Consider the following 25,378-nt stretch of genomic DNA (forward strand, 5'->3'; position numbering starts at 1 on the left):
TTAATGAAGATGTTGAACAGTATGGGTCCCAGGACAGAGCCTTAAGGGACCCCACTGGTCACAGGGCACCACGATGAGTGACTGCCATCAATCACAACCCTCTTCCCACCTTTCTTTCCTCAGAATATTGAACTCTATCACTTCATGATCATTTTCACCTTTGTTATCTTCCATCTTTAGAGTCTCAGTCTGTCTCCCTGTTAAAATTTAAAATATTTGTTTTCTAGTAGCTTCTTCCATCTTTTGAAACAAAATAGTTCCCAACATATTGCAGGAGCTCCATAAGCTGTCTGTTTTTGCAAGACATATCTGGATAAACTCTCCCATTACCACCAGGTTTTTTGCTTTGACTGTTTCTGATGGTTGTTAAAAAAGCTTTGTCCGCCTTTTTCTCTTGATATAGTGATCTGTAGAGGTAGGTTCCTTTATGATGACATCACTTATTCTTTTCCCCTTTTGTCTGGGCACAGAGACTTTAAACAAACTTGTCTCCTACCTCTTCCTGAACTTCATAGCAGTGGTATATATTCACAGTGCAACACCTGCTCCCTTTTTTCCCTTACCTGTCCATTCTAAATAATCTGTACCCTCCTATCCCAATGTTCTAGTTTTGTGATTTTTCTCACCAGTTTCTGTGGCAATAATTATTCCCCAGTTTGTACTAAGGTTTCACTTATTCCCATACAGCTGCCATATGTATATAGACATTGCAAACATTCAACAGGCTTCCTTGTTCTTCTTGGTCCTCTTTCATTTATGGCTGTATGACAGTCCCTTTCCCCCCCACAAGTCCAGCGCTAAGACTAGGGACGTGAGATAAATACATTGGCAGCAGTGGTGTTTTCCACTCACTGTGGGTTCTTCTTACAAGGCTACTTCTAATAGGTAAGAAGTCTTATGCTAAGCAAATCCTAAAAGTTTGACCAGAATATTAATGTGTTCTTTTATAACCCTAAAGGACATCGCACAATCAACTGTTTGTACTGCTGTTGCCCACATTAGTTTATTTGTAAGATGGGAAACCAGAGTAATGTCTCTCTCCTTTTAAAAAATAAAAGCAAAAAACCATCATTAACTTCACATGCAGAGAATTTATATTTCCTTCCTTTTTGTGATCAAAGAAAAAGATTTACATTTGCATTAATTAAACACAATGTTGTACCTGGATCCCAGTCAAGACAATTGTCAGAATTTCCTTTATTCTAATCTCTCTCAAATACATTTCTAATTATCCAGCAATATCCCTGTGTGTGCAAGGATTTGTTCCTCATATACATTTGTAATTCTTCACCCACCACTATTTTCATTTCAAGCCACCATTATTTGCATAGGACCATTTGTCAGCCACACCAAATTACTTGTGCAGCAAAAGGATGGAGATTAAATTCCTGTGGTTATCATGGTCTTGCTATGTAAGTTCTGTCTCTGCTTTGGACCCAGCTGTATACCTAAAAGTCACATTGGACTCTTCCTCCATTGATACAACAAGGCTGGCAGTACACGTTATCAGAAGGGCAGTCTGTATTTCTGTCTCTGAACCTGACTGGGTGTGATGTAATTGAAAATAAATAGTATTCAAGTTTCACTAAGTCTCTGTTAGAAATAATAGGGATTGTTGCCAGAACACATGGAAATCTTGGCTGTAACCTTTCTGCCAGATGTTTTGTCAAGCAGGTAGCTATAGTATGGGTTTTTTTCTTATACTGTTTTATATAAATAACCTGAGCCAGATAGGCATGGTAATTTAAATGATCTGGCAGAGAGCTTGATTGTTGATTTTCTTTTTTCTCTGTTCTGTTCTTTAGCCTGTCATGCCATCTGGATTTCGGGTGGGAATGAAGTTGGAAGCAGTGGACAGAAAGAATCCATCTTTGATGTGCGTGGCAACCGTTGCTGATATGTTGGATAACCGGCTGCTAATTCATTTTGACAACTGGGACGAGAGTTATGACTACTGGTAAAGAAAATGCTTCTGCAAAGGGACAGTGTTTTTCCATTTTATGGTCCTGCCGTGAAGTACATAATATCTCATACTTGAGAGCCAGGATTTTCAAATGACTCCCTAGCTGAAGGCTTTTAACTCCATTTTTAGACTTCTGAAAAAAAATGTACTCTGATTTCCAACAGCATGAGTGCCCTGTGGTTTTCACTGATATCAGCAGGGGCTGCTGGGTGCCCAGCTCCTTTGAAAGTCTGGCCACTTATGTAAATATAAGCAAGCACTTAGTGCCTGATCCAAAACTTCATGAAATCACTGAACATCTTTCCATTAAATTCAATAGACTTTGTATTAGAATGTTAGTTGGCTGCAGGTGGATGTTGTGGCAGGGCACTTGGGGTCCCTGTCACTTAAAGAGGCCAGGCAGCCTGCAGTGCTGCTGGCAGGTGTGTGCCAGGGCTAACTGCGGGGTCAGTTGACCCAGCCAGAGAAGGCATAAGCCCAGGTCCTGAGAGGCACCAGCAGTAACAGGTCAGAGCCTGCTGAGAGAACACTATCTCTGTAGGATGGCTGTAGCTCCAGAAGGTCAGCTTGGAGATAACACCTAAAGCAGTCTGGAGGTTTGGAGAGGAGGAGGTTCCTAGTGGCCCAGGGAGGGATCCAGGGCCTAGTGAGAGGCTGAGAGTGGGACCAACAGGGGTCCAGGACCACCAGAAGGGAGCTTAGGTGAAAGACAACATCTGTGAAGGATTCCATCTGTGAGGATGAAGCATGGTATAGGGCAGGGGTTGTCAGCTGGGGTACTTGGGAACACGGCAGCCACCACTGCCGCACTAGCAGCATCAGCTGGGGACCCCAGGCAAGAGCTTCTGCCATGCTAGGTAAGCAGCAGCATCAGCTGTGGCACTGCCTACAGGTTCCATGTCAGGTCTCCAGAATCTGCTGGGTGCCCCCACAGTTGATGCTGCCACCTCCCCCCACTGCCACAGAAGTCCCTGTCTGTGCCCACAGCTGAGCTTCAGGGCTCTGGCACACTACAGCTCTAACTGGGTTCAGGAGGAAGAAAGGGGGAGCGAGAGAGCGAGAGAAGAGCAAGAGAAGCAGACAGACAGAGAAGGAAGAGGAGAGAAAGAGAGATGCATGTGGCCCTTGATAGGTCCCCACAAGTCATTAAATGCCCCTCCAGCCAAAATAATTGCCCACCCCTGCTCTAGTTCTCCCTTTAGCCCAGGGCCCCCTTTCTCTGGCCTTGGCTCTTCGGTAGCAGCAGGACACCTGGGAATTAGGCTCCACAATAGGGCTCTGGGTCCTCCAAGTTCCTCAGCCTTAAAGGGGTTAAATCCCCTCTCTCTCAGCGTATGACCCCACACCCACAAGGGGTGAAAACACACGGGGCACTTTAAAGCACATGCGTTTTGACTTCCATCTTCCCTCACAGTGCTTCTGGTCCTCTGGACAGACTGAAACAAAAATGCAAGCAATGACTTTCAAATAAAAATTACTGCCTCTCCAGACACTTGTAATAAGTCAGCCCTGTTTATCCTTTTGAATTCTGTGCAGGGAAAAGGAAAGAAGCCACACCAAAAAAACCTCTCTCAGCCCTTACTCACCAGGGCTCCCCTTTTTGCTTGTAGGCCCCACTGCAGCCCACCTGAGGGATCCTTCCGCTTCCTCAGCGAAGGCTAGACTGCCCCTTCAGCCTGAAGACACAACCTGTTCACCCCCTGAACTCTCCTGTGTCTTCTGGTCAGTTGATCTTATTATATGATCTAAGCCCAGGGGCTGCTCCTTAGTTCTAGCCCTGCCAGCTGCCTTTATCTTGGCCACAGAGACACTTAAAGGAACTTGCTGCATCTGCTGCTTTCCTAGCCCTCCCTAAGTAACAGAATGAGGGTTCCTTGTTACAGTGATCAAAAGGCATGGCTATTTTGATGCAACTGTTAACATCTGCAACCCTGAATGGAACACAGGTGTGGCTACTACACTTTATACTGCTATAAGATCAAGTAGATGTAACGGATGCATTGTAAAGTTTATATTGATATAATTTAGTATCAGTATGATCGTTACATCTGTACCTACCCATAGATGCTTAAGTTTAGGCAACAATTTCTGAAAATCCTGACCCGCACTTTTATTGCATCTTAGATATAAGCTGGGATCCAGTTTTTCCCTTTCCTGTGGGGAAAAAGTGGAAAAATGCAGATATTCCTCTTTAACAGATAAAAATGTGGATTTTCTCCTTCAAAGGAGAAAATCATAGCAATCTCCTTTAAGGGAGAAAAAGGAGAAAAACATGGGAACCTGCAGGTTTCCCCTTGCAGGTTAGCACAGTTCCAGCCTGCAAGGGCCTGCTTGGGGCTGAGGGGAGAGCAGGACTCGGAGCACCATATGCATGTACAGGGGGCATCATGTGCATGAGACAGGTGGGCAGCAGTACGGAGCAGCTCCCACAGCTCCCTCCAGGTAAGTCTATGGCAGGGGGGAACAGGTGACATGTTGGGAGGTGGGGGCAGGAAAGCACAGGCAATGGGGTGGTTCCAGCCCAGCTGAAGCCCTGCATCCCACTGTGGTTGCAGAAAACGGGGGTATGTGGCCCCCCCATGCTGCATTGTTTGTCCCCTGCCTATCCCCCTATGCGTTGCCTGTGCCCACACCCCTCCATCCCCACACATCCACTCCCTTCCTCATGTTGGCGGTGGGGGGCACCAGCAGGGCTTGGAGGGCAGTGGGTAAATATATCAGTATAACACTGTGTTCAACTGATACCTATATAAGTAGTGGCATTTCAGTTTAATCACAGAAAAATGTGGATTTGAGTATTTTTGCTCAGAGATTTGGGGGGGGGTGTCTTTTTAGCCAGAGAATTTAGGATTTTTAAACCAAAAACTAGGATCCCTGGAAATGAGAATCTCATGGTGGTTTTCACATGATTATTTAACACCACATTCCATATGAGATCTCCTGAGTCCTAAGTTCTTGCTCTATCCCTGAAACTGTATTGAATGCTAGTAAATGGAAAAGCTTTCCTCTTGATTTCATGTCTCAACTGATGACAAGTGTATCCAGTTTTTAGTTTAATTTCTAAAATGCTATGTGAAAGAAGTACAAAGCATACAGATTTTCACCCGTCAACTTTATGTAGTGGTGGTTTGACTATTATAACTCTCTCTTCCCTCCTTTTTTTTTTTTTTTTCCTGCCAGGAAGGCAAAGAGGCATCTGCATGGCTTTAGATCTCCCTAGCTGATCTTTAACTTTCTAATTCTCAAGAGTAGACTTCATCTAGAGTTTTGCTAAACTTTGGTATTTCAATTTATAGGGTTTTGGAACTGGTCTTAGTTTCATAGTTTGTAGGGTCGGAAGGGACCTGAGCAGATCATCTGGTCCGACCCCCTGCCATGGCAGGAAAGAGTACTGGGGTCAAATGACCCCAGCAAGGTGTTCATCTAACCTCCTCTTAAACACCCCCAGGGTAGGAGCCAGCACCACTTCTCTTGGAAGCTGGTTCCAGACCCTAGCCGCCCTAATTGTGAAGTAGCGCCTCCTGATATCTAACCTAAACCTACCCTCTGCCAGCTTGTGACCGTTATTCCTGGTCACTCCTAGCGGTGCTCGGGGAAACAGTGACTTCCCCAATGCCTGCTGATCCCCCCTGACTAGTTTATAACAGGCCACAAGATGCCCCCTCAGCCTTCTCTTTTGGAGGCTGAACAGGTTCAGGTCCCGTAGCTTGTCCTCATAGGGCCTGCCCTGTTGTCCCCTGATCATATGAGTGGCCTCCTCTGGACCCTCTCCATGCTGTCAACATCCCTCTTGAAGTGTGGCGCCCAGAACTGGATGCAATACTCCAGCTGTGGGGATAGGCAGGGGACAGACAATGCAGCTTGGAGGGCTGTGGGTAAATATATCAGTATAACACTGTGTTCAACTGATACCTATATAAGTAGTGGCATTTCAGTTTAATCACATAAAAATGTGGATTTGAGTATTTTTGCTCAGAGAATTGGGGGGGGCGTGTCTTTTTAGCCAGAGAATCTTCAGCTCTGGAAATTTTCAAGAGCAGATTAGACTGTTGGCTGGGGTGGTTTAGTTAGGGATGATTCTTCCCTGAGCAAGGGGGCTGGACTAGATCACTTCGTGAGGTCCTTTCAAACCCACTTTTCTATGATCCCGAGCTGAACAGATTTTACTTAGCTTCAGATTTCATTCAGGAATAGCATTTACAGTTCTCAAGCTAGAGTCTTCAAATAATTTCCTATCTCTTTCGCTGCCTTGCATGCCCCCCCAGTAACCTTGTTGTTATCTACATAGGGATTTTATTGCATGTTTGAGGGACTTTGTTTCTTTCTTATTTTAGCTGATTTGGTTGTCCAGATATTAAAAGAATGCAGATACTCCCACATTTCTAAATTCCAAATGCATACTTCGCTCTTTTGTATTTGCTCTGCTTGTAGGAACAGCTTAAATATCTTGAAAATGTTACTTTATAAATTCCATCCAGGTAACAGTTGTCCTGTACATCATGATCACATGCACTGAAAGCATCTGGTGCTCCAGCAAAGAAACATCAGACAGCATTTGAGCTGCTGCGTTTCTTCTGCATTGAAGTTGACTGGTGCCAAATTTTTCCTTTTGATCCAGGTGTGATGCTAGCAGCCCATACATTCGTCCTGTTGGTTACTGCCAAGAAACTGGAACCCCACTGACAACACCACCTGGTATGTTGAAAGGAAGTCTTGTTTCCTGCTTCAGTCAAAAGACCTGCAAGTTCTATCTCCCATGTAATTATGCATTTGCAAGTTATAAGTTCAATTCAGTTGAACTTTCCTCTCTTTGCTGAGCAGAGTTATTGTTAATACTCATTGAATTGCAACTCCAGTTATTATTCAATAGTTCTTTCAGGCCAGTGGAACAGGCTTTTATAATTTGGGATTGAATAAGATTGGGAAGAAAGGTGGAGGTTTGTGGTAGATACAGTATTTCCTTGAAGGTATGTTGGAAGAAAAAGGAATGGGTATTTATGTTGTTGAAGGTGGAGCTATGCCAAAGTATGATAGTAGTTATGTTTATTTTTATTGCGTTGAAGTTTAGTAGGTAAAATGGAATGCTAGCAAAAGGACAATGATAATTGTAGAAGAACATGGGTATCTTTAGGCTTTGGCAAATGCTTAAAAAGAATCCACTTAATTTTGGATTAACAGGTGAGAAAGAGAATGTTCTGTATTTATCTGCTTAACAGGTTAAATAGTAGATATGATCATGCGTGTGGTGTTCACAGTGTAGCGCAAGTCTCCATTCAATCTTGGTCCCTGAGATAGTCAGAAAGGAAGCCCACAGTGTGCCACATGCTTTGATGTTTTTGTGATAGGATACCTGTCCATTGGGAAACATACTGAGACCAACAAATTCAGACTACTAAGAAGGTTTTGAATAGTAGAGATGGTGACAGAGGGGAGGAAACAAGATTAAATGGTGTTTTAAAATTATCTTTAAATGTTTTGCTACAAGACAACACATTTCATAGTTATAACAATACAACAAATCTGTTTCTGTTCTGTACGGTAATGGAAGAATGGAATCTTTGACCTCCAATCTGCTAAGTTACATTTAGCATATGAGTTAGTAGCTAGCTAGCAGCAGAAGGTCTTTACAAACTGACTGCTGTTCAGATATAGGTTAAATAACAAAAAAAAAAAAATTGATTATTTCATCTCAGTTCCCATTACAAAAATACATGATTAGCTCTTAAATGGCAGCTGACATATAAGAATTGATTAAGCAGTATAGAAAAAAACTATTTCAGTTTCTCCAGGTCAGGTCTGAGACTTTGGAAACTTGCTTTATAACTCACTGCTTGGGTTATAAATTGTCTGTAGGAATTAACAGCTTAGTTCTGCAAGGATGTCAAGCTGCCATCTCTTGTGAATGCTGAAGTCACCGAATACTCGCATATTACATAGCTTTTTTGTTCTTATGACTTGTGATTAGTTCTTGAGATGGTCTTTTATCTTTTACAGAATATAAGGATTCCAAAAGCTTCTCGTGGGAGAAATATTTGGAAGAAACCAATTCCCAGGCAGCCCCAGCAAGAGCATTTAAATTGGTTGGTGAAGTTCTCTTATCTCACTAGGCCAGGAGACTAGTGCTTGGTTCCCTCCAGATCAGTTAGCCTTAGCAGTGAGGCATTCCTTGCATCCATGTCAACTTGGTTAAATCAGGTCTTTGCTCTGAGCCTGTGTTTAGAAGGCTCAGGAAGATTGCTCCGAATTCTCTGCCTTGAAGCAGCACATGTGGCAGACTCCAGGGCCCCCTTTGGAATGGAGCTTTCATGGGATTTCAAAAAGATTTTTAACTAACTGTTTTTTCAGGTTTTTCATTAGCAGTTTTGGGAACACTTCAAAGCCTAACTAAAAAAATCATTCTTTTGGCATTCTGAGAAGGGCTGGAAGAACTTCTCATCTCGCCCCAGGAGTGGCAGACATTTAGCAGTCCCCTACACTTTGGGGTCCTGATGCAACCTGGAAGCTGTCACTTGGCCTGTGGGCATGGTCCAAGCTGAGATGATGGAGCAGGATACGTGGAAATTCCTTTTATTCAGGACCAGAATTAGTAGACTTAAACCAAGTGTACAATTTTCTTTTGTTTCCCCCACAAAGCCTCCTAACTCTCCTCCATGGACTTAAGACCCCCATTCCCATAGTTTGAAGCACAAACAAAAGAGTTTCTCTGGGCCCTCCTTTCTCTGGGAATCTTGAGGGTGGAGGTAGGTGCCCCCCATAGAAACTCAGAAGAAAAGATTCCAGGATCCAGCCACACTATTAACATGGTGTCTGCCGAGATATCTAAGGAGGCTACATAGCCTCGTGTTTCCTTTTTCTTGAACTGTGTTAACTGCAGTTCCTCAGCTCATGTGAAAGGTACTAGTTCCTGCTTTCTTCCTAATAAAAATAAATCCTTTAGTCCAGTGGCTCCAGATCACTTACTGTTCTGTGTGGCCGGCCCCTCTCCTCCTAAACTTGGTAGCAGGGAGCATGGCATGACATTTATTTCTCCATCGCTGGGAAGAAGATCTTTCTCTTTCCAGCTGCCAGTAGTCCCACAGGTCATAAACTGGCTATTACCATATTTTCTTATTTATAACATGCCCCTAAATAAAATGCACAGCTTGTTTTTGAAAGACAGAGCTATCCTTGAGAGCCTTAACTGGGGAAGTGTCCACCACTATCAGCTAGGGAGCTCCGCCTAAGGCACAGACAGTTTTACACCTGTTTTCCCCTTGCAGGGGCTTGGGCAGCAGAAAGTGCTGTTACCCTGTTTCCTTGATTATAATGCACATTCCAGTTTCCCACAGCTGGATTTTGGGAAAAGAATACTTGCTGTATGTAAGAAAATATGGTATTTTCCTTTGGAAAATGTGCAAAGATACATGCCTGCCAATTGCCTTTTTAGTATCTGATAAGTCCTCTTCTGGCCTGGGACTGATGCAGGGTATTTGGGTCATAGATAGCTCTTGAAGGGTCAAAGCAAAGTCTTTATACCTCTCATGAGCGAGATTCTCCAAACAGTGTTGAAGAAGAGCTACGTAATTCTTTCTCACCTCGGTTATGATAGTGTAATTAAGGTGTTGGGTGAGAATTTCCTGTCAAAAATCTTCCTTACCAAAGCAGTAAAAGATTTGTGTTCCTCTGCCTAAGATCAATCCTGCTTCTGTTTCCTTAGTGATGGACAAGATAACTAGCTGAAGGAGTGTTTCTGGTGAACCCATAGATGAGAGAGTATTCAGACTAAACTTGAAAACAGCATTCTCAGCCTGAGTACTGGATATAGCTGCTTATTGTGGAAGTCTCTTGTTAATTTTTAATTTCTGCTGAAAAGGCAGAAAACCAACTGCTTGGAGAAGTAGCTTTATTTATATCCCGGGAAAAAACTTACTCTAATGCTCAGTAATTGTACATCAGGAGGGAAAGTCAGAGTGAGGTGATTCAACAATGATGCCTGTAAGGCCAAAGGCATCTAATTTAGAACAGCAGCCTTCTGGTGCATCACAAGCCAGGCTGGAAGTCTACAGATGCACTTAGTTGCATCTAATGAGAAATCCAGAAGAGGCATTACATAAGAAAGAGGCATATTAAAAGTAGAGGTTGTGGGGCCTGTTATCTCACAGGTGAGCTGAATGGCTCCTTTATACCTTTCCCCAGTCATTAAGGGGATGAGCACACAAACAAACTACTACAAGGTGAAAGCAGGTGGGGATTTATTGCACAGTCTCTGCTCTGTGATAACTGTTTTGGTGTGTACTCTTACCTTGCAATAAATAGAGGCTGACCCATGGCAGTTTAGCTCTCTTCCACTGAGGTCTAAGATGTCACAAGTTACTTTGGAGAAAATCAGGCATACAGGCAGTTACTACAGGGCTGCTGACATGTGGTGAATCCCTTTTTATCTCTTGGTAGCTCATTCACCTATGACGTGAGAACAAAGATGTTGAAAATGATTGTGAGGGAACAGGTCATGGCGTTAATACAAATCCTCATGTCTGTGTTCTCAAATCTAATGTACATGTATCGGGGTCACCTCTCTGAGTCCTGACATACAAGTAAGTGCCCACATACTCAAGTGCAACAGGGGACCTATCTGAAACTGCTACCCAAATACTGCATAAATTTGACTGGGTAGTTCAGAGGAAAGAACTGAGATAATCTTTGCGTGAGGGAATACCATAAGGCCATTGGTAACCCAAACCTCCCAATCAACAAGGACATCACCACCGGATAGGCTTCAATCTAGAAAACCCTTCTGGAAATACATCAAGAAGCTCTGTGATGATAACAGGAGCCCCAAAGAACAATGGAGGGAAGCTTGGGCAAATACCAACTTGCCACAGAAATATATCATCAGCAACCCTACAGTCCCCCAGCCAGGATTTCATCTACTGAGAAGGATTTGTTCCTCCCTGAATCACATCCAGACACTTCATGGAAAATGTGATCACCTACTCCACAAATGTAGAATCAAAGAGAGTCTGGGCTGTGATTGTGGTGTGATTTTTCAGACAGTGCAATAGATTGTGAACGATTGCCCAATTAGATCATTTAATGGCAATCTAAAATCAATCCATGCAGCTACCCCAAAGCAGTTGAATGGTTATCACATTTAAATATTAATCTGTGAATGTTGTAATCCTAAAATGTCATATGAAAGAAGATGACGACTAAGATGATGATAAATGCTGCCATAGTATCTTAGAGAAAAAATCACAAATACTGTCTGTGTATCATTTGAAGCTTAGATGTGGGTATTACAAGGGACATGCATTAGAGCAAGTCATCTGAAGAAAGGGATCTTTTAGTAGTTTTACAAAATATCTTGACCATGGCTTAAGGGCAGTGGTTTTTGGAAAAACAAGTTGGCCGTGTGGGCAGCAGCTGTTCTTAAAGCATCATGAGAATCTTGTCATCATCATGTAACATTCTTCCTGAGGACCATTATTTTTATGAGCACTCTGGCAATAAGGAGATCCAGTATGATCTTAATCAGTGAGTTAAAGTCCAAAAAAAACACATCTCAACTTCATGGTTGGTAGGTTCTTCCTCTGCTTTCATAGATTTCATAGACATTAGGGCTGGAAGGGACCTTGGGAAGATCATCGAGTCCAGCCGCCTGCCTGAAGGGCAGTAAGTCAGCTGGGGTCATAGGATCCCAGCAAAATAAGCATCCAATTTACTTATGTGAAAGCACCCAGTCTATTTGCTACATCCTTATCTAAGAGGGTTTCAGATCTTGGCATGCTCGCAGTGAAACCTTGGTTACGTGTTTAATCAAAGACGATAGGTCTATGTACAGATCTGGCATCCATCCCTAGACTGTTCTTCATATAATAGGAAGTTTGGTTTCAACCAAAAGGACAGAAACGATATCCTCTAGAATGGAAATGCGTAAGTTAGATGTGAGGAGAACCTCCAGAGGAATAAAGATATATATATAGAGAGAGGGAGAGAGCGAGCAGAGATGTTCAGAGCATCAGATAGGGTTTCTCTCATACTCTGGAAAGAGCAGCAGTGATATAGAGATAGAAATTACACAGTTCTTATGAAGAAATTGGTAAACTTACTCCAGGACCATCCATTCCTCCTTCCATGTATTTTCAAGTGTTGTAGGGTTGACATCCTTATTTTTACAGAAAGCAGCTTTCAATAGAAGGATATTAGAGAACAAGATGTCTTATTAGCCCATGAGTTTTGCAGTGGGGCAGAAAAAGTTTGGTTATTGTTCTCTAGCTAACTAGTTTAAAATGGAAGAGTGTGTTTCTGTGAAAAATTTCTACATAGGATACTAGGGTTCTGCTGGAAATAGTTGGAGCTGAGTAGCATTTTAAAACTTACACAGAATTAAAAATTTTTCCAGGTTGAAAACTGTTTTTCTAGAAGGGGCATTCCTAAACCCAAGCTCAAAGCCAAGATCTGATCTGCCTCAGGTTCACTTTGAGATGCCCATTGGGAAAACTGAGATGGGGGGAGGCCTAAAATGAAAAGTCCCAGATAAGATGGAATTTTACTTTTGATGTAAAATAAAAACCATGCTGCAATAATATTACATCACTAGCATTTATTTCCAAGTCCACTGGTGAAGTGAAAGCTTAGGAGGATGTAGTTCTGTGTGGTATTTGAAGGCTTAACTTGAGATTGCAACATTCTGATGGAAAGGAGGCCACATTATGCATGTTTCTTCAGAAAGTTAAATCATTTTAATGCTGGTAGAATGGGATTGCTTTCAACCACAGAAAGGGAGCAACATGATGATCTTTCCCCAAGCTGCATGCCAACTGTATATAAAGCACTGACATAATGCATAGTCTGCCTAAAATCTTCTGAAACATATATTCTGAACTACTGGATGTGTCAAAATCATGCCCCAGTCCATATGGGAATTCAACCAAATGACCTGGGGTGATGAATGGCCTTTGTGCCAGAGCAATACTAACAATTTCATTTTTTAATCTTTATCCCCTTTTTTTGAAATACATGTCACTGGTATTGACTGTGAAAGGGTCCGCTGTATTGGCCCGATTGATGAGCCTGGCTTATGGGTGCACCAATAGAGATCTTTGGGGCCAATACCAATATCTGATTTTTTTTTTAAGGAGGCATATTGGCCAATACCAATCCGATTTCCAGTGCAGCGTGGAGAGCTGCCTTCAGCTGGTAAGTCCGTTGTGTTGGAAGGAGAGGGGGGAGGGAAGTGGCATGTGGGGAGGGGAGGGGAGATGGGCAGGGGCAGGTGCTGCCCGGGCAGGGCAGGGTAGAGCAGGACGCAGATTGGACCTGCTACTTGTCGAGGGCCGGGGGGGAGCTGCAGGCTAGAGCTGGGGCTGCACTAGACTCTTCTCACTGGGAGCTGGGCGAGGGCTACAAACGGGGCTGCAGCCACCCCAAATTTCACTCCCAGTGCTGCTGCCACGCGCCCAGCACAGTCCCAGCTCTTCCCATTGAGCAGCTGCAGCTCACCTGTCCTGCCCTGTCCCACCCTGCACAGATCTGGGCACTGTTGCTCATAACAGCAGGAGCCCCTCTCCTCTCCCAACAAGTCGCTGGTCCATCCTGCAACCTGTCCGACCCCAGCTGGGCAGCACCAGCCCATACCCATGCCCCTGTCCCCTCCATCATCACAGGAGGAGGGGGGCATTGATCTGCCCCTCTGTGCCCCTTCCCTCCCTCCTTCCCTTCCACCACAATGGACCTACCAGCTCTAGGCAGCTCTCCATGCTGCCAGGCTGTGCTCCTTGCTGCCTGAGTGCTGTGCTGCGGCTGCACGCACGCACGGGCATTTATCAGGCAAATTGGGCCAATTTCTTATGTAGCCAATTTTCTTTATGTCAGTGTCAGTCTGATATTGGACCCATGTATCAGAACATCTCTAATTTGGCTTTTAGCACGCTACCAGCACAGCTCTTCAGAAAATCTGATTTTGACCTCAAAAGCAGTCAGCGCCATGCAAGACTGAGGACAAGTTACAAAGGGTTGTTTATGGATATATGGAAGAACCTACAAATTGTGTCCAAGATAAAAATGACTAGTTCTGTATGCTACCTGGACTTTTCAGTCTATTTACGATAATCTTTTACAGCGTCCTGCCCATGGGTTTCAGGTTAATATGAAGTTAGAGGCTGTGGACAAGAGAAATCCCAAGTTAATAAGGGTGGCAACAATTGTTGATAAAGATGACCATCGGATCAAGGTATGCATTTCAAGCTAAGTAAACTACCCTTCCATCTAAAAATGCTGTTGATTTGAGGCACAGAATAAGTTTAGTTTGTGTCCTTGCTATGGAAACCACGCATACTCTTAGATTTAGAGATTTGGCCATAAACTACATGTACAGGCAGTCCTCAGTGATGCTGGACACAGCTGCCTCCAGCTGGTAAGTATGTTGTGGTGGGCGGAGGGGAGAAGGAAAGAGCATGGGGGGTGCAGATCAATGTCCCCACAGCAAGGGAGGGATTGGGGCTGTGGCTGGGACAAGCTGCCCAGCCAAGGGGGCGGGGCACAGGACTTGAGGAGGGAGGCCCCTGCTGCTGTGTGCCACCGGTCTGGGAGCTGCTCTTCTGGTGGCTTGCTGGTCCGGGAGGGCATGGGAGTGGGCATGTGCTGGAGGCAGCTGTGTCCAGCATCGTTGAGGACTGCCTGTATAGTCTATGGGTAGATCTCTGATTGGGACAGTGATTCAGATCACCAAATTGAATCACTGTCCATTCAAATTGGCCAAATCCAAAGCAAATACTTGCTGCTTCTCAGAGGCCTACTAAGCATTCATGAGACCATAACAACTTAAATAGCTGTTGCTTCACTCTGAATTTGGACTGGCAACATGGAAGTTGAAGTGATTTATATTCTATTATTATCCCTTTGACCTGTCAAAACACTCTAGTTGTTTCAGTGCATAGAAACAACTAGAGTGGGCTAACTTATTGGCATTAATAATATTTTTGGAATTCTGGAGCACAAGCCAAGTAATGAAGTGATTCAGCTTGCAAACATTTAAACCAAATTTAAAGAGTATGATTTAACATCCCTGTGATCCATGCTTTATTGTAGGCCCTATGATTTGACTGTGCTAGCTGGATCTCTTTGGTTTTTGTAACCACAGAAGCAAGCAAAAACAGATACAGTAGTTATGCTGAACATGTGAAAGGAGGAGATTGTATGCAACTTTAACAGCATTCAGTGTTTCAGCTGCAAATGGAATTTTTTATAAAAATTGAGGAGAAAGGAAGAAGTTAAAGTGAAAGCTGAGTCATATCTGGATACCTTAACTGTATCTCTCACTTGTGGTGTTATTTGTGTGATTATTTGCTCCTCTTTTAGGTCCATTTTGATGGGTGGGACCGTAACTATGATTTCTGGGTTGATTCAGACAGCCCAGATATTCACCCAGTAGGCTGGTGTGCAAAAACTGGACATGCTCTACAGGTTCCACTAGGTGAGGAGGACAGCATTGGGTGCTTACATTTACATTTCTTTTCTCTGATCTGTTCTAATGCATGGGACCTTTTACAAGATCTTGTTTAACTGTTTTCATTATTAGGTGCTGCTGATACAACGGGAACAGTTGGGCAAGGGTGCCCTACCCCTGGCTGTCAGGGTATTGGTCATGTCAGAGGACCCCGCTATGGAACACATTATACGTACGTGTATATGGAGTGCAAGGGATAATTTTCCATGTTTTGTAGCTTTAGCTTCTTGACTTCTGTTGATGTCCGTGGTAATGCACTGGAAATGTTGGGGAAAGTCCTGTTATATCTGTGACTGCAGCTCCCTCTCATGCCTGAGTATGGTACTCTACTATGATTCAGTTTGCACCAGTAGTACCGTAAGAGAGATTGCATTGCAATGTTAAACTAGACAGATATCTGCCTTATTAGCAATTCACTTTGGTTTCTACCGCCCACCATCATTAAAGTGGTCTCTTTTGTAATATATTGTCTCTGAGAGGAAAACACAAGAAAAAGACCATGAAGAGAAAGGAAGAGCATGGCATAGTTATTAAAGTACAAATGTTAGCAGAACAAGGTCGAATTTCATGCTCTGCTAGTGACTTCCTGTGAGAGTATAGTGAAATTAAACTCTGTGTTTGGCTTGCTTTCTCTGTAAAGTGAGATTAGACTTTCTTACCTCACATAGGGTTGCAAAGATTAGATGCTTAATGTCTGCAGAATGCTTTGAAACTGGAAAGTACAACAGAGGTGTTAAATATTTGTTTTTGTTTCATATGAATTTCTGCAGAGACAAGGAGGCTAATAGATAGTTGTTCTTATTAAGCTATTAAGCAGCAATGCTGTCTAGGAGTCCGATGACCTTGTTTTCTAATGCTAGCTCATCCACTAAGACTGTATCTTGGTTTTCTATCTCTGAAATGAATTATATTTGCCTTCCAGATAAATTTTGAGCCTTAATGCATTAGTTTTCATAAAATGTTATTCTCTACTGGAGTAGTCATGTTGGTGAAATCTGTAATGGAGAGGGGCAGTCCAGAAAGCTTACCCTGTAATTTCACTCACTTGTAAAGAAGTTTACTCTTTTGTACTCTGACAGTGTGGTGTCAGTTCAGTGCCAGGTTAGCTTATCTTGATGCTCTCATTCTCTCATTTTCCCAAAAGATACAATGCTGCTTTGTGCCGTTAAAAACACACTCTTGACCCTGTATACTCTGTGGCCTCACTTGCCTCTTTTAAATCCTTCCTTGAAATTCTGCTTTAACTGGGTTTTTTTTCCATCACTGATCTCTACACTAGATTCTAAAACAGATTCTGCTTTCTTTTACGTAGATGTCAATCCATTGAAGTCACCAGCGCAACTCAGAGCATACTCTTCTTCCTAGTTTCTTTCCTTGGTTTACCTTTCCTTGCCAAATAATACATTTTTACTCATTACAGTATGCATGTGACATGCAGGTGCCAAACATACTTATTCTCTGTTCCTCTGGGATCTCTTGACTATCCACTCTCCCTCGCTGCATCCCAAAATAGGCTGCAAGTGAATACACCTTTGCTTAGGAGAAGGTGAAGGGTAGTGACTATATGACCTAATAAAACGTGTATCTCTGTCTCTCTCTGTGTGTCTTCCTCTGTCTCCCCCTCTCCCTTCCCCAGGCACATGTTTCATTTGAGTTGGACAGTTCACCTTGCAACAATAGTCGGGGTCATTTTACCCCAGCGCTCTTTCCTGCCCATGGCAGGGGGTCGGACTTGATGATCTGCTCAGGCCCCTTCCGACACAACCAACTATGAAACCATGGACCAGTTTGTTCCACTGGGCCATCAAGGGGACACTGCAAGGGGGAAGATTGACAGCTAATCTTAAATGTGTAACCCATGACAGATGTTGCAGGGTGTCACGGGGACAACTTCCGTTAAGGGGTCTACCTGCCCCACAGGAGGGACACCTCCCACTCACCATTCCATGCCTTAATTGTTATGATCAAGATAAGGTGGAGTCAGTGGTGTCTTCTGGGTGACCCACAAGGTTACTCATGGTGCAAGGTCCCAGTGATGTGAGGCTACACTTCCCCGACACCCCATCCACATGCCAGCTGGGTGTTGTGGTATGCCTGGTTCCCCTGGCTAGCAATGTCAGGGTCCAACAGCTCAGGTGCTATCGGCGGTGGGGTGTCTCCACTCTTAAGTCCAGCCCAGGAAAGAATCAAAGGAACGTAATCATCCAAAAATGATATGTGTCCCTCCAGACAAACTGGGTGACCCTTTTTATTCAGGTGCAACCCCTTCCCAATGCCCAATACCTCCCGGGCTAGGGCTATATCCCAAATCCTCCCTGTCCTAATAGTTCTTCTTGTCCTTACCTCAGGACAGGACCATCTGGAGCACTGAGTGCACAAGCCTTCAAGCCTAGGGACTTCCTCACAGACCTCTGGGCTTCCTGGCTCTGCTGCTGATCCACGCCCCTTCTTCACCCCGGTTCTTCATCCCAGGGCCCTCTCCCGGTGATAAATGCAGGTCTACCTGGCTCATTTCAGCCTCCCTTCTTCCTGCTCTCTCTCCGTCAGGCCCATGCCTTCTTTCAGTTTCCCAGCTCAGCACAGCCCTTTTACATCATCCACTGGGTGACTGCCAGCCAGATGACACAGGAGCTAATAAAACACCATGGTACCAGGGTTTGCTGCTCCCAGTCTGTCTGTTGCATCCCTGCAGGTAAATCTTTCTGGAGTCCTGCTTTTGCAGGACTCCGCTGTACCGGAGCTCAGACACTGGCCTTGGGCTCCATCTCGGAGTGGCGCCAGGCAGACCCCTCTTCCTGGGTCACCCCGTCACACAGAGGAAGGGAGTTTCAACTTCTGGTCTTACAGTTATTTTGGGGTTCCATACATGTGCAGGGAGGCTGCTCCAATGCACTGTTATAATAGTGCCTTGGAACATGATAATTATTGTGCTGTAGCAGACTAGCGTCATGTGTATCAGCATCCCTGAACTGAAAAATGGTGGCAGGGCACTTTAAACTAAAGCTCATTTGATTAGCTTTAGTTCAAAACACCCTGCTTCCATTTTCAGCGTGGGGATGCTGATACACATGACATTCTGGGCGCTTTAGTTAATGTGGCTCTTGGAGCTACTCTAATTAAAGTGCCCCCCTCTGCTCCCTGCCTCCCAGAGCATGTCTATAAATGCACTTTATTTCTGAAAAGCATTTCATACTTGGCTCCTAGAAGGAGCCACACACTTTTGCACTTTCATCTTTTGTTTTAACACCTTTATAAAGGGTTAAAAAGTCAAGTCTCTCTCTCTCTCTCTCCCTCTCTCCCCCCAACCCCTGCACAGGCTAGTAGGCTGCCCATATTCTGAAGTTAACCTCAATAGGGAGAGCTCATTACAGGATCGCCTGAGTGGGGAGAGGCCTTCATCCAGCAATAGCATTCAGAAATCCAAGAGACCAGAGACTCCTATACCATTCGTAGACTCTCAGGAAGACTCTCCACTATCCAGGTGAGGCTGGCATTATCACTTTGCTTATTGGAACTCTGCTAATAATACTTATGCATTATTTCAGAAGACTGAAAGACCTGGCATTTTACAGAGAAGTAGTTAAAGCACTAGCTTTATCTCTGTAGGCTATTGACCCATACCCTGAATAACCCCGGTATAAATGCACTGATACACTCCTTACATGCTTTAATGGATTTCTTTCCTCTTTAATCCTATTGCCCTGGTCAAATTCCAGCAAAGGAAATTACATTCTGCCTCTATAAATTTTCCCTTGCCCTTTCTGTTGAGTTACAGGAGTTCTCTTAGTTTCCTGTCCTAAAACTGTCAAGCAGGATTTCTGTGCACTACTGCTGCATTCCACCCCAGATTTGTCTGCTTTTCTTTTGGTTGGTAAAATAATGTTACTATGTAGAGCCCAATGAATCTCAACCAGGGTGCTGCAGCACTCTTGAGTGCCTTGAGACCCTTTTAAGGGGGATGTGGGGTAGCATGCAATGCGAGGACTCTTAAGTGTACAAACCTGATCCATCAGATAAACCCAGAGATTTCAAATAAAAATTCATAGTGTCAAAAACATTCTGCCCTGTTGTGGTCTTTCTGAGTTCTTTGCAGCAACAGAATTGCTCTATTATTTTTCTGTAGTAAAAAATATGAAAGCTAAAAGTTGGTATCTTCCAAAGGGTGTTGTGAGTCTAAAAAGGTTGAGAACTCCAGATATAGCCTGTTGTGTAGTTTGAGAATCTTCAGGTTGGCAGATCTGAATTTGAGCTGTTGCTGAGAGTTGAGTATCACTGAGGAAAATGTATGCATCAACATCTTGGGTGCAGGGATCAGCCAAAATATATTACTAAGCCAAACTGGGTGTTAAGAGTTTTATTGCATTACATGCCTATGGAGCCATAGATAAAGATCTCAGCAAGGTCCATTCCAACCACACTGTTTGTGTATCTGTTTTTTTTTTCCCCTTTGCTCCACTTAGACTTTAAAAAGGTCAGGGCATCTTTAGTAAAAAGAGGACTTGTCCTTTGCATGCTTTGGCCAAATTTTCCTTTCTCTCCCAGAAGTGTGCTTTGATCCTACTTGGCATCCTCAGCCCCAGAGGTGTCTGTGTTTCAGTGGTTCTGTACATCTCTTTTCTGGAATCCTAGATTACAAAATACTTTACAGATGTGACGTATTGCTGTTTTAAATACTTAATTTTCTGATGATGGGAAATTTGAATTTTATGGTGCAAATTGTGGAGTGCCCCACTGCCTCCCCTTGCCTTGCACACCTGCTGCAACTCACTCTACGCACCACACTTAGTCCTGGGAAGTCTTTTAAATGTTACCTAAAGGCATCAAAGTGTAAAAATCCTTAAATCTTTTGATGCACTAAAACGAATGCTTCAGTGCATTCCTGGCTGATCAGAGCGTCAGCCGCAGAGGCTAATTTTTTTCACCTAATCTCTGCATCAGCACTAAAGACTAAAGCATAAAGCATTGTGTACTGCATCAGTAATCATTAGAAGGGAGAATACATTTTAAACCACTAGATGGTGCCTGGGAGCTATTATTATTCAAAGTTTCTTTACAAGTAAAACAACAATCAACATTCCTCTTTCTGCAGGGAGGAAAGAGGTGCCTTCCAGTTTAATGAACCTGTCTTAATGTCTCTGTAGAAAATCTGCTGTGCAAGATGCTGAAAGATCTGGTCGAAGCAGTGTCCATAGTCTGTCGGAGCAGTCCGAAAACAGTCAGGCGAAAGACTGGATGGAAGAGCAGTCGTCTGCAGATACCAAAGTGAAACAAATAAAGTAAATAAGACTTTGCAGCATGTTTTAATGCACCAGCAGTTACATTTCCACTACTGCAGCCCTGTCTGAAATAAGGGAGGGAAGCAGTGGCCCTGTAAAACATCCAAGTGCCACACAGTTTGCAATTTTGTGTGATTGAAATAATAAGTAACAACATTTCTCACTTATTTGGGAGGCAGTGGGTGCATCTACACATGCGCTTTACTGCAGCGATGACTAAGCTCCTCAGCAAAGCATCACTGTCTATACATGCACCCCTATCAGGGCACAATAAATTAATTAAGTACTATATGGGGCAAGTACTATCCTATGGTGGAGTTCAGCATGCCAAAGTATACATGTAGATGGTGACCAGGGCTGGATGGGTCAGGAGGATGCTACAGTACAGGGGCTGCCTGCCAGCTAGCCCTGCACTGTATAGTACTGTCATTCCCCACAGCAAGTTGAGCTGGGGAGGAACAGTCCTGGGCTGGCAGACTGATTTCTGCACCCCAGGTCTTCTGCCAGCCAGGGCTGTTCTGCCTGGACTCAGTGTGCTGTGTTCCCAGGCGCAGCATTTATACTGGAGTTTTGCTCTGTGCTAATTGCATGTGACGATGCATCCAGTGTCTTTGCATTGCTTGTGGTGTACTTAAATCCACATTCTTTGCTGTGCATTTAGCAGTATAACCCTGCTGAAAAGATCTGGAAAGGGGTGAAAGGAGAATAAGTGGTGTTATTGCCGATTTTAAAATGAAAAAGATCTTGGGACTCTTAAATGAATCCTGTTAATGCTCCATGTAGAGGAGCATTGATCTCTATGGTCTGTGCCTTATTACATTTATAAAACTGTTTTATATTTTCAGGCTTGGTTCCCAGCATGCCTATATAAAGTTCCAGCTGGTAAAGCAGGAAGACTATGGAAATGGTTGGTTGAATATTTTTTTTTTGCTTGTGTGTTGCATTTATCAAACCTATCAGACTACTTGTTACCATATGGTTTTTTTAAGTCTGCTTCCTTACTCGGGTGAATTATGTCAGAAATGTCAAATGCATGCTACACTCTAGATCTCTCTTGCCTTTCTTTCCTCATACTCTCAGTTAAATTAATTAATCAATTAGACTTCATGCTTTAGGCTACCTAGAAACGTTAACCCCCACACCCCAAAAAATGGCACTTAAAACTTGGCGCACTCCCACACTGAGCCCAGCCTATATCCAGAAGAGGCATCATGTTAATTGGACCCGGGTCACCCAACGTCTGTATAAACCAGGTGCTTTAGTGGGGCTTTTTTGGCACTTTTATGTAATAGCTGATTCTATCAGGTATTGGATAAAACCTCCAAAAAGCCCCACTAAAGTGCCTGATCTATACAAATGCTGCAGGGTTGGGTCAAACTAATGTGCTGGTTCTTCTGATAAAGTGTGGAGTGTTTTTTAGGGGGTTTTTTAATGTCTGTAAACAGCTTTAGAGTGTTACATCTTCATGCAAAATGTTAGCAAGAAAAGAAATTTTCCCTGTGGATGTACTCTCTTCCTTCTTTAAAGAAACCGATCTCTAATGGTGAGGGGGGTTTGATTTCCTTATTCAGTCATCAGCTTCTGTGCTCAGGCAGCCAACAGGGGGGCCAATTGCTACTCTTTATTGTGGTCCTAGCTTTCAGGTGAACATCTGTCTGTGACAGCTGGACTAAGGCCCACCAACCCCTTTCCTATGAAGCACATCAGGCAGTCTTCATATGGCAGCAGTTAAGAATTGCTTCAGTGATTTTTTTTTTTTTTTTCCCCAGGCATTTAAAACTCTCCTAATATCTAGAAAGCAAGAGAGTGTCAGGGCAGGGTAGAAAGTGGAATGTTTCCTCTGGAACACAGTTAGTTAATCTTAAAGTGGTTCTCACTGAATATATTTTGGCAAACCACATGCTTAACTTTCAGCTTTACTATAAAAAGCCAGTTCAGATAACCAAGCTGACCCAGCTTTTAGTAATAAGTCTCCAATCCAAAATAGCTAAGCAGGTACAAATTGGGGCAAGTGCCTGCCTTTGGTCTTAATTCATTTTTACTTCCTGCTCATTTTTGTGTTCATGGTTACATAACATTTCCAGGTATGGCAGCAGTAATGTCTGTTCTAGCCTTAAGGGAAAAAATGTACCTGTTCCACTTACACTCACCTTAAACAGAATCATAAATATTACAGAGAAAATGCTAATCAGCCATCTGCAGCCATCCGCTGGCCTCTCAGTACACTGGCATACAGTGTATTGTTCCCGGCTTTTTTCTCATCTAACTTTAAATAATTAGAACAGTAGGGCTTCCACCACTTGTCAGTTGTGAAATAACCACCACAAATCACAGTTAGAAGCTTTCCAACAATAGTCAGCTTAAGCAAAGAGAAAATTGTTTTGATAATTCCTAGTGATTATCCCCCTGAGCAGTTCCTGCTCCTCAGTGGTGTTTACAGCACTTCACAGCCACTTATAAATTTAGGAGCAAACATGTACAGGTTCCCTTTACCTTGCCATGTGCCCAAGATAATGAAAGGTATAATGAAAAGTGTAAAAGTTTAACAGGGGTGAAGGCAGAAGAGACAAAAGGGTGAAGTAACAGCCTGTTTGAAATGAGTGAAAAAGAAATAATGAGGGGGAAATAGTGGGCACAACAGAAAAAATTAAAAAGATGCCAGAAAAATAAAGGATTGTTCACAAATCTGAGGAACTTCAATCTCTCACTTGTAAAGTTTTCAAGAATTTAAGTGAGAAGAGTGAGTCTGGATTATTTTTAACAAAGTGTCATGCTGCTCATTATGTTAATAGGTTTTGAAACATATTGCTTTGCATTTTAAGGTGTTAGCATGACTCTAATGGTCTTAGAAGTTGAAGTTGGACAGAACCTATTAGTCTCCCCCTTCTCCCCATCAGTGGCCTCTACAGGATTATCCCCAAAATCTAATCTGTGCTTTGCTTGTCTAGAAATTTAAACTTTTTCCAAAGTATAGTGCTTTTAATATGCTCCTTTGTGGAGGTTATTCCCCAGTCCCTGGAGAAAGAGGTGTAGTTATGACTATAAATAGTTTCCCCTTTCTCACCTCAGAAAGGACATAAACCAGGCTCTTTATAGTTTTGGTTGGTCTCTTCTTGTACAGTCCTCTACCTTATGGAGTATTTTTTTTTTTCCTTTCAGCATTTTCCCTTATATGAAAAGAAATTCTTAGTCGCTCTTGGACCTGCCTTTATTTTTGTATCTTTCCCCTTTGGTCTCTGTGTCTAATAATGAAGCCAGTATCAACTGGTACTGAGCTATGTTCTGCATCTTGCACTGTTTTCCCATGGTCTGGGAAAAAGGCTTGGAGATCTCAGAAGCTTGCCATTTCTTCTTTACAGTTGTGGTGTAAAGAAGCTCGTTTCAGCTTTTTCTCCTGTTAATCCATCTTTTTCTCTTGTTAATCTATCTTTTTCTAGTGACTTTTCCCCTGTAGTCTCCTGTCCTTCAGTGGATTTTCCAGTGCAGTATATGGTCCCTAAATGTATTTGCTGACCCTTCTGCTTCCCTGCAGCTTTAAAATGTAGTTGGAGGCACAATACTGAGACCATCATGCGTTGATGTTGTGTTATAAGGTTTGATTCATAATTTTTTATCAGTCTGTCTTGGCACCACTGAAAAGGCAGAAAATGTCTACCCTCTTCTGCTTCTTCCTCTCCTCTTGTGGGTGGTGGGAGGGAGGGAACACCTAGCACTCTGACATTGCAAAAACAGTTACTGAAAGTTGCCTCATGAAGTGGGCAATGCAGGGATTATGTGTGTGATCTGTATTCTGCTAGGCTAGCCCAAAGGCAAGGCAAAAAGAAAGGAGTACGGATTAGACCCAAGGACGCCATGAGAACTGAGAGGTTAAAAAGGTACACTGGAATAACTTCAAAGTGTTAACATGAATCTTATCGTCTTGGAAGTTGGAATTGGATAGACCCTGTTAGTCTCCCTCCCGCCCCCCCTGGAATTGCCTGAGCATATACAGCCTGTTCCTCCTAGGGTATTAATTGACTTCAGCCTGAGTAGCAGAGAATTCAAGTCATCACCATCTGAAGGCAAGCAGTAAGTGCTCCATGAAGTCCAAAGTCTCTTCTAGTCAGAAGTAGTCCATTCAGAATGGGGTGGGATACATTGGCTGGGCAAAGGAAGGGAAGCTGTGTTTCTTCTGTGGGTAAATGCAGGAGTTTAATTCCTAGCACATCCAGAATTGTGCAGGGAAGGTTATAGGAACACCAGGACTTATCTGGGTCCTTGCCTCTTGCATCTGCCATATGGCCCTAAGAGAAGACTGCAGAGAAAAGATGCCCAGAGGCAGTGACCACTACAAGTAGAAATAGCCAAAGCAGGATACTCTGGACATCCTGAAAGCTGTTTACTTTGCAACCCTCTCCCCATCCATTTTTTTTTTCGTATCAGCTTGACTCCCACACTCTCACCCTCATCCCTTGCCTTTCTATTTAGCTGATCCCCTCCTAGCTAAACCGAACCCTCAAGAATCATCTGCTTCCTGCCATGACATTGCTCCTTCTGCATGTCATTTCTGTCCCTCTCCACAGTCCTTGGACAGGGTCTGTCTCCCACTCTGCACTTGTACAGAACCTAGCACTAACGGGCCCTGTTCATGTCAGCCCTTAGGCACTACTCTAA

The 25,378-nt window shown here is 43.4% G+C and overlaps 1 protein-coding gene across 4 annotated transcripts in view; it reads left to right on the forward strand.

The window, feature by feature from the left end:
• The window catches only part of LOC109318421 (lethal(3)malignant brain tumor-like protein 4), a 93,874-nt gene that overhangs the window by 45,177 nt on the left and 23,319 nt on the right, over positions 1 to 25,378 (forward strand). For all 4 annotated transcript variants that reach the window (XM_019547663.1, XM_019547664.1, XM_019547661.1 and 1 more), the window contains exons 10-18: positions 1,806 to 1,957; positions 6,582 to 6,658; positions 7,958 to 8,043; positions 14,064 to 14,174; positions 15,302 to 15,416; positions 15,522 to 15,621; positions 18,766 to 18,930; positions 20,591 to 20,725; positions 21,571 to 21,632. In XM_019547663.1, coding sequence (XP_019403208.1) covers positions 1,806 to 1,957; positions 6,582 to 6,658; positions 7,958 to 8,043; positions 14,064 to 14,174; positions 15,302 to 15,416; positions 15,522 to 15,621; positions 18,766 to 18,930; positions 20,591 to 20,725; positions 21,571 to 21,632 — 1,003 coding nt within the window. The remainder of the gene's footprint in view (positions 1 to 1,805; positions 1,958 to 6,581; positions 6,659 to 7,957; positions 8,044 to 14,063; positions 14,175 to 15,301; positions 15,417 to 15,521; positions 15,622 to 18,765; positions 18,931 to 20,590; positions 20,726 to 21,570; positions 21,633 to 25,378) is intronic.

Source organism: Crocodylus porosus, unplaced genomic scaffold (assembly GCF_001723895.1).
Source record: "Crocodylus porosus isolate Cpor-Errol unplaced genomic scaffold, CroPor_comp1, whole genome shotgun sequence".
Taxonomy (NCBI): domain Eukaryota; kingdom Metazoa; phylum Chordata; order Crocodylia; family Crocodylidae; genus Crocodylus; species Crocodylus porosus.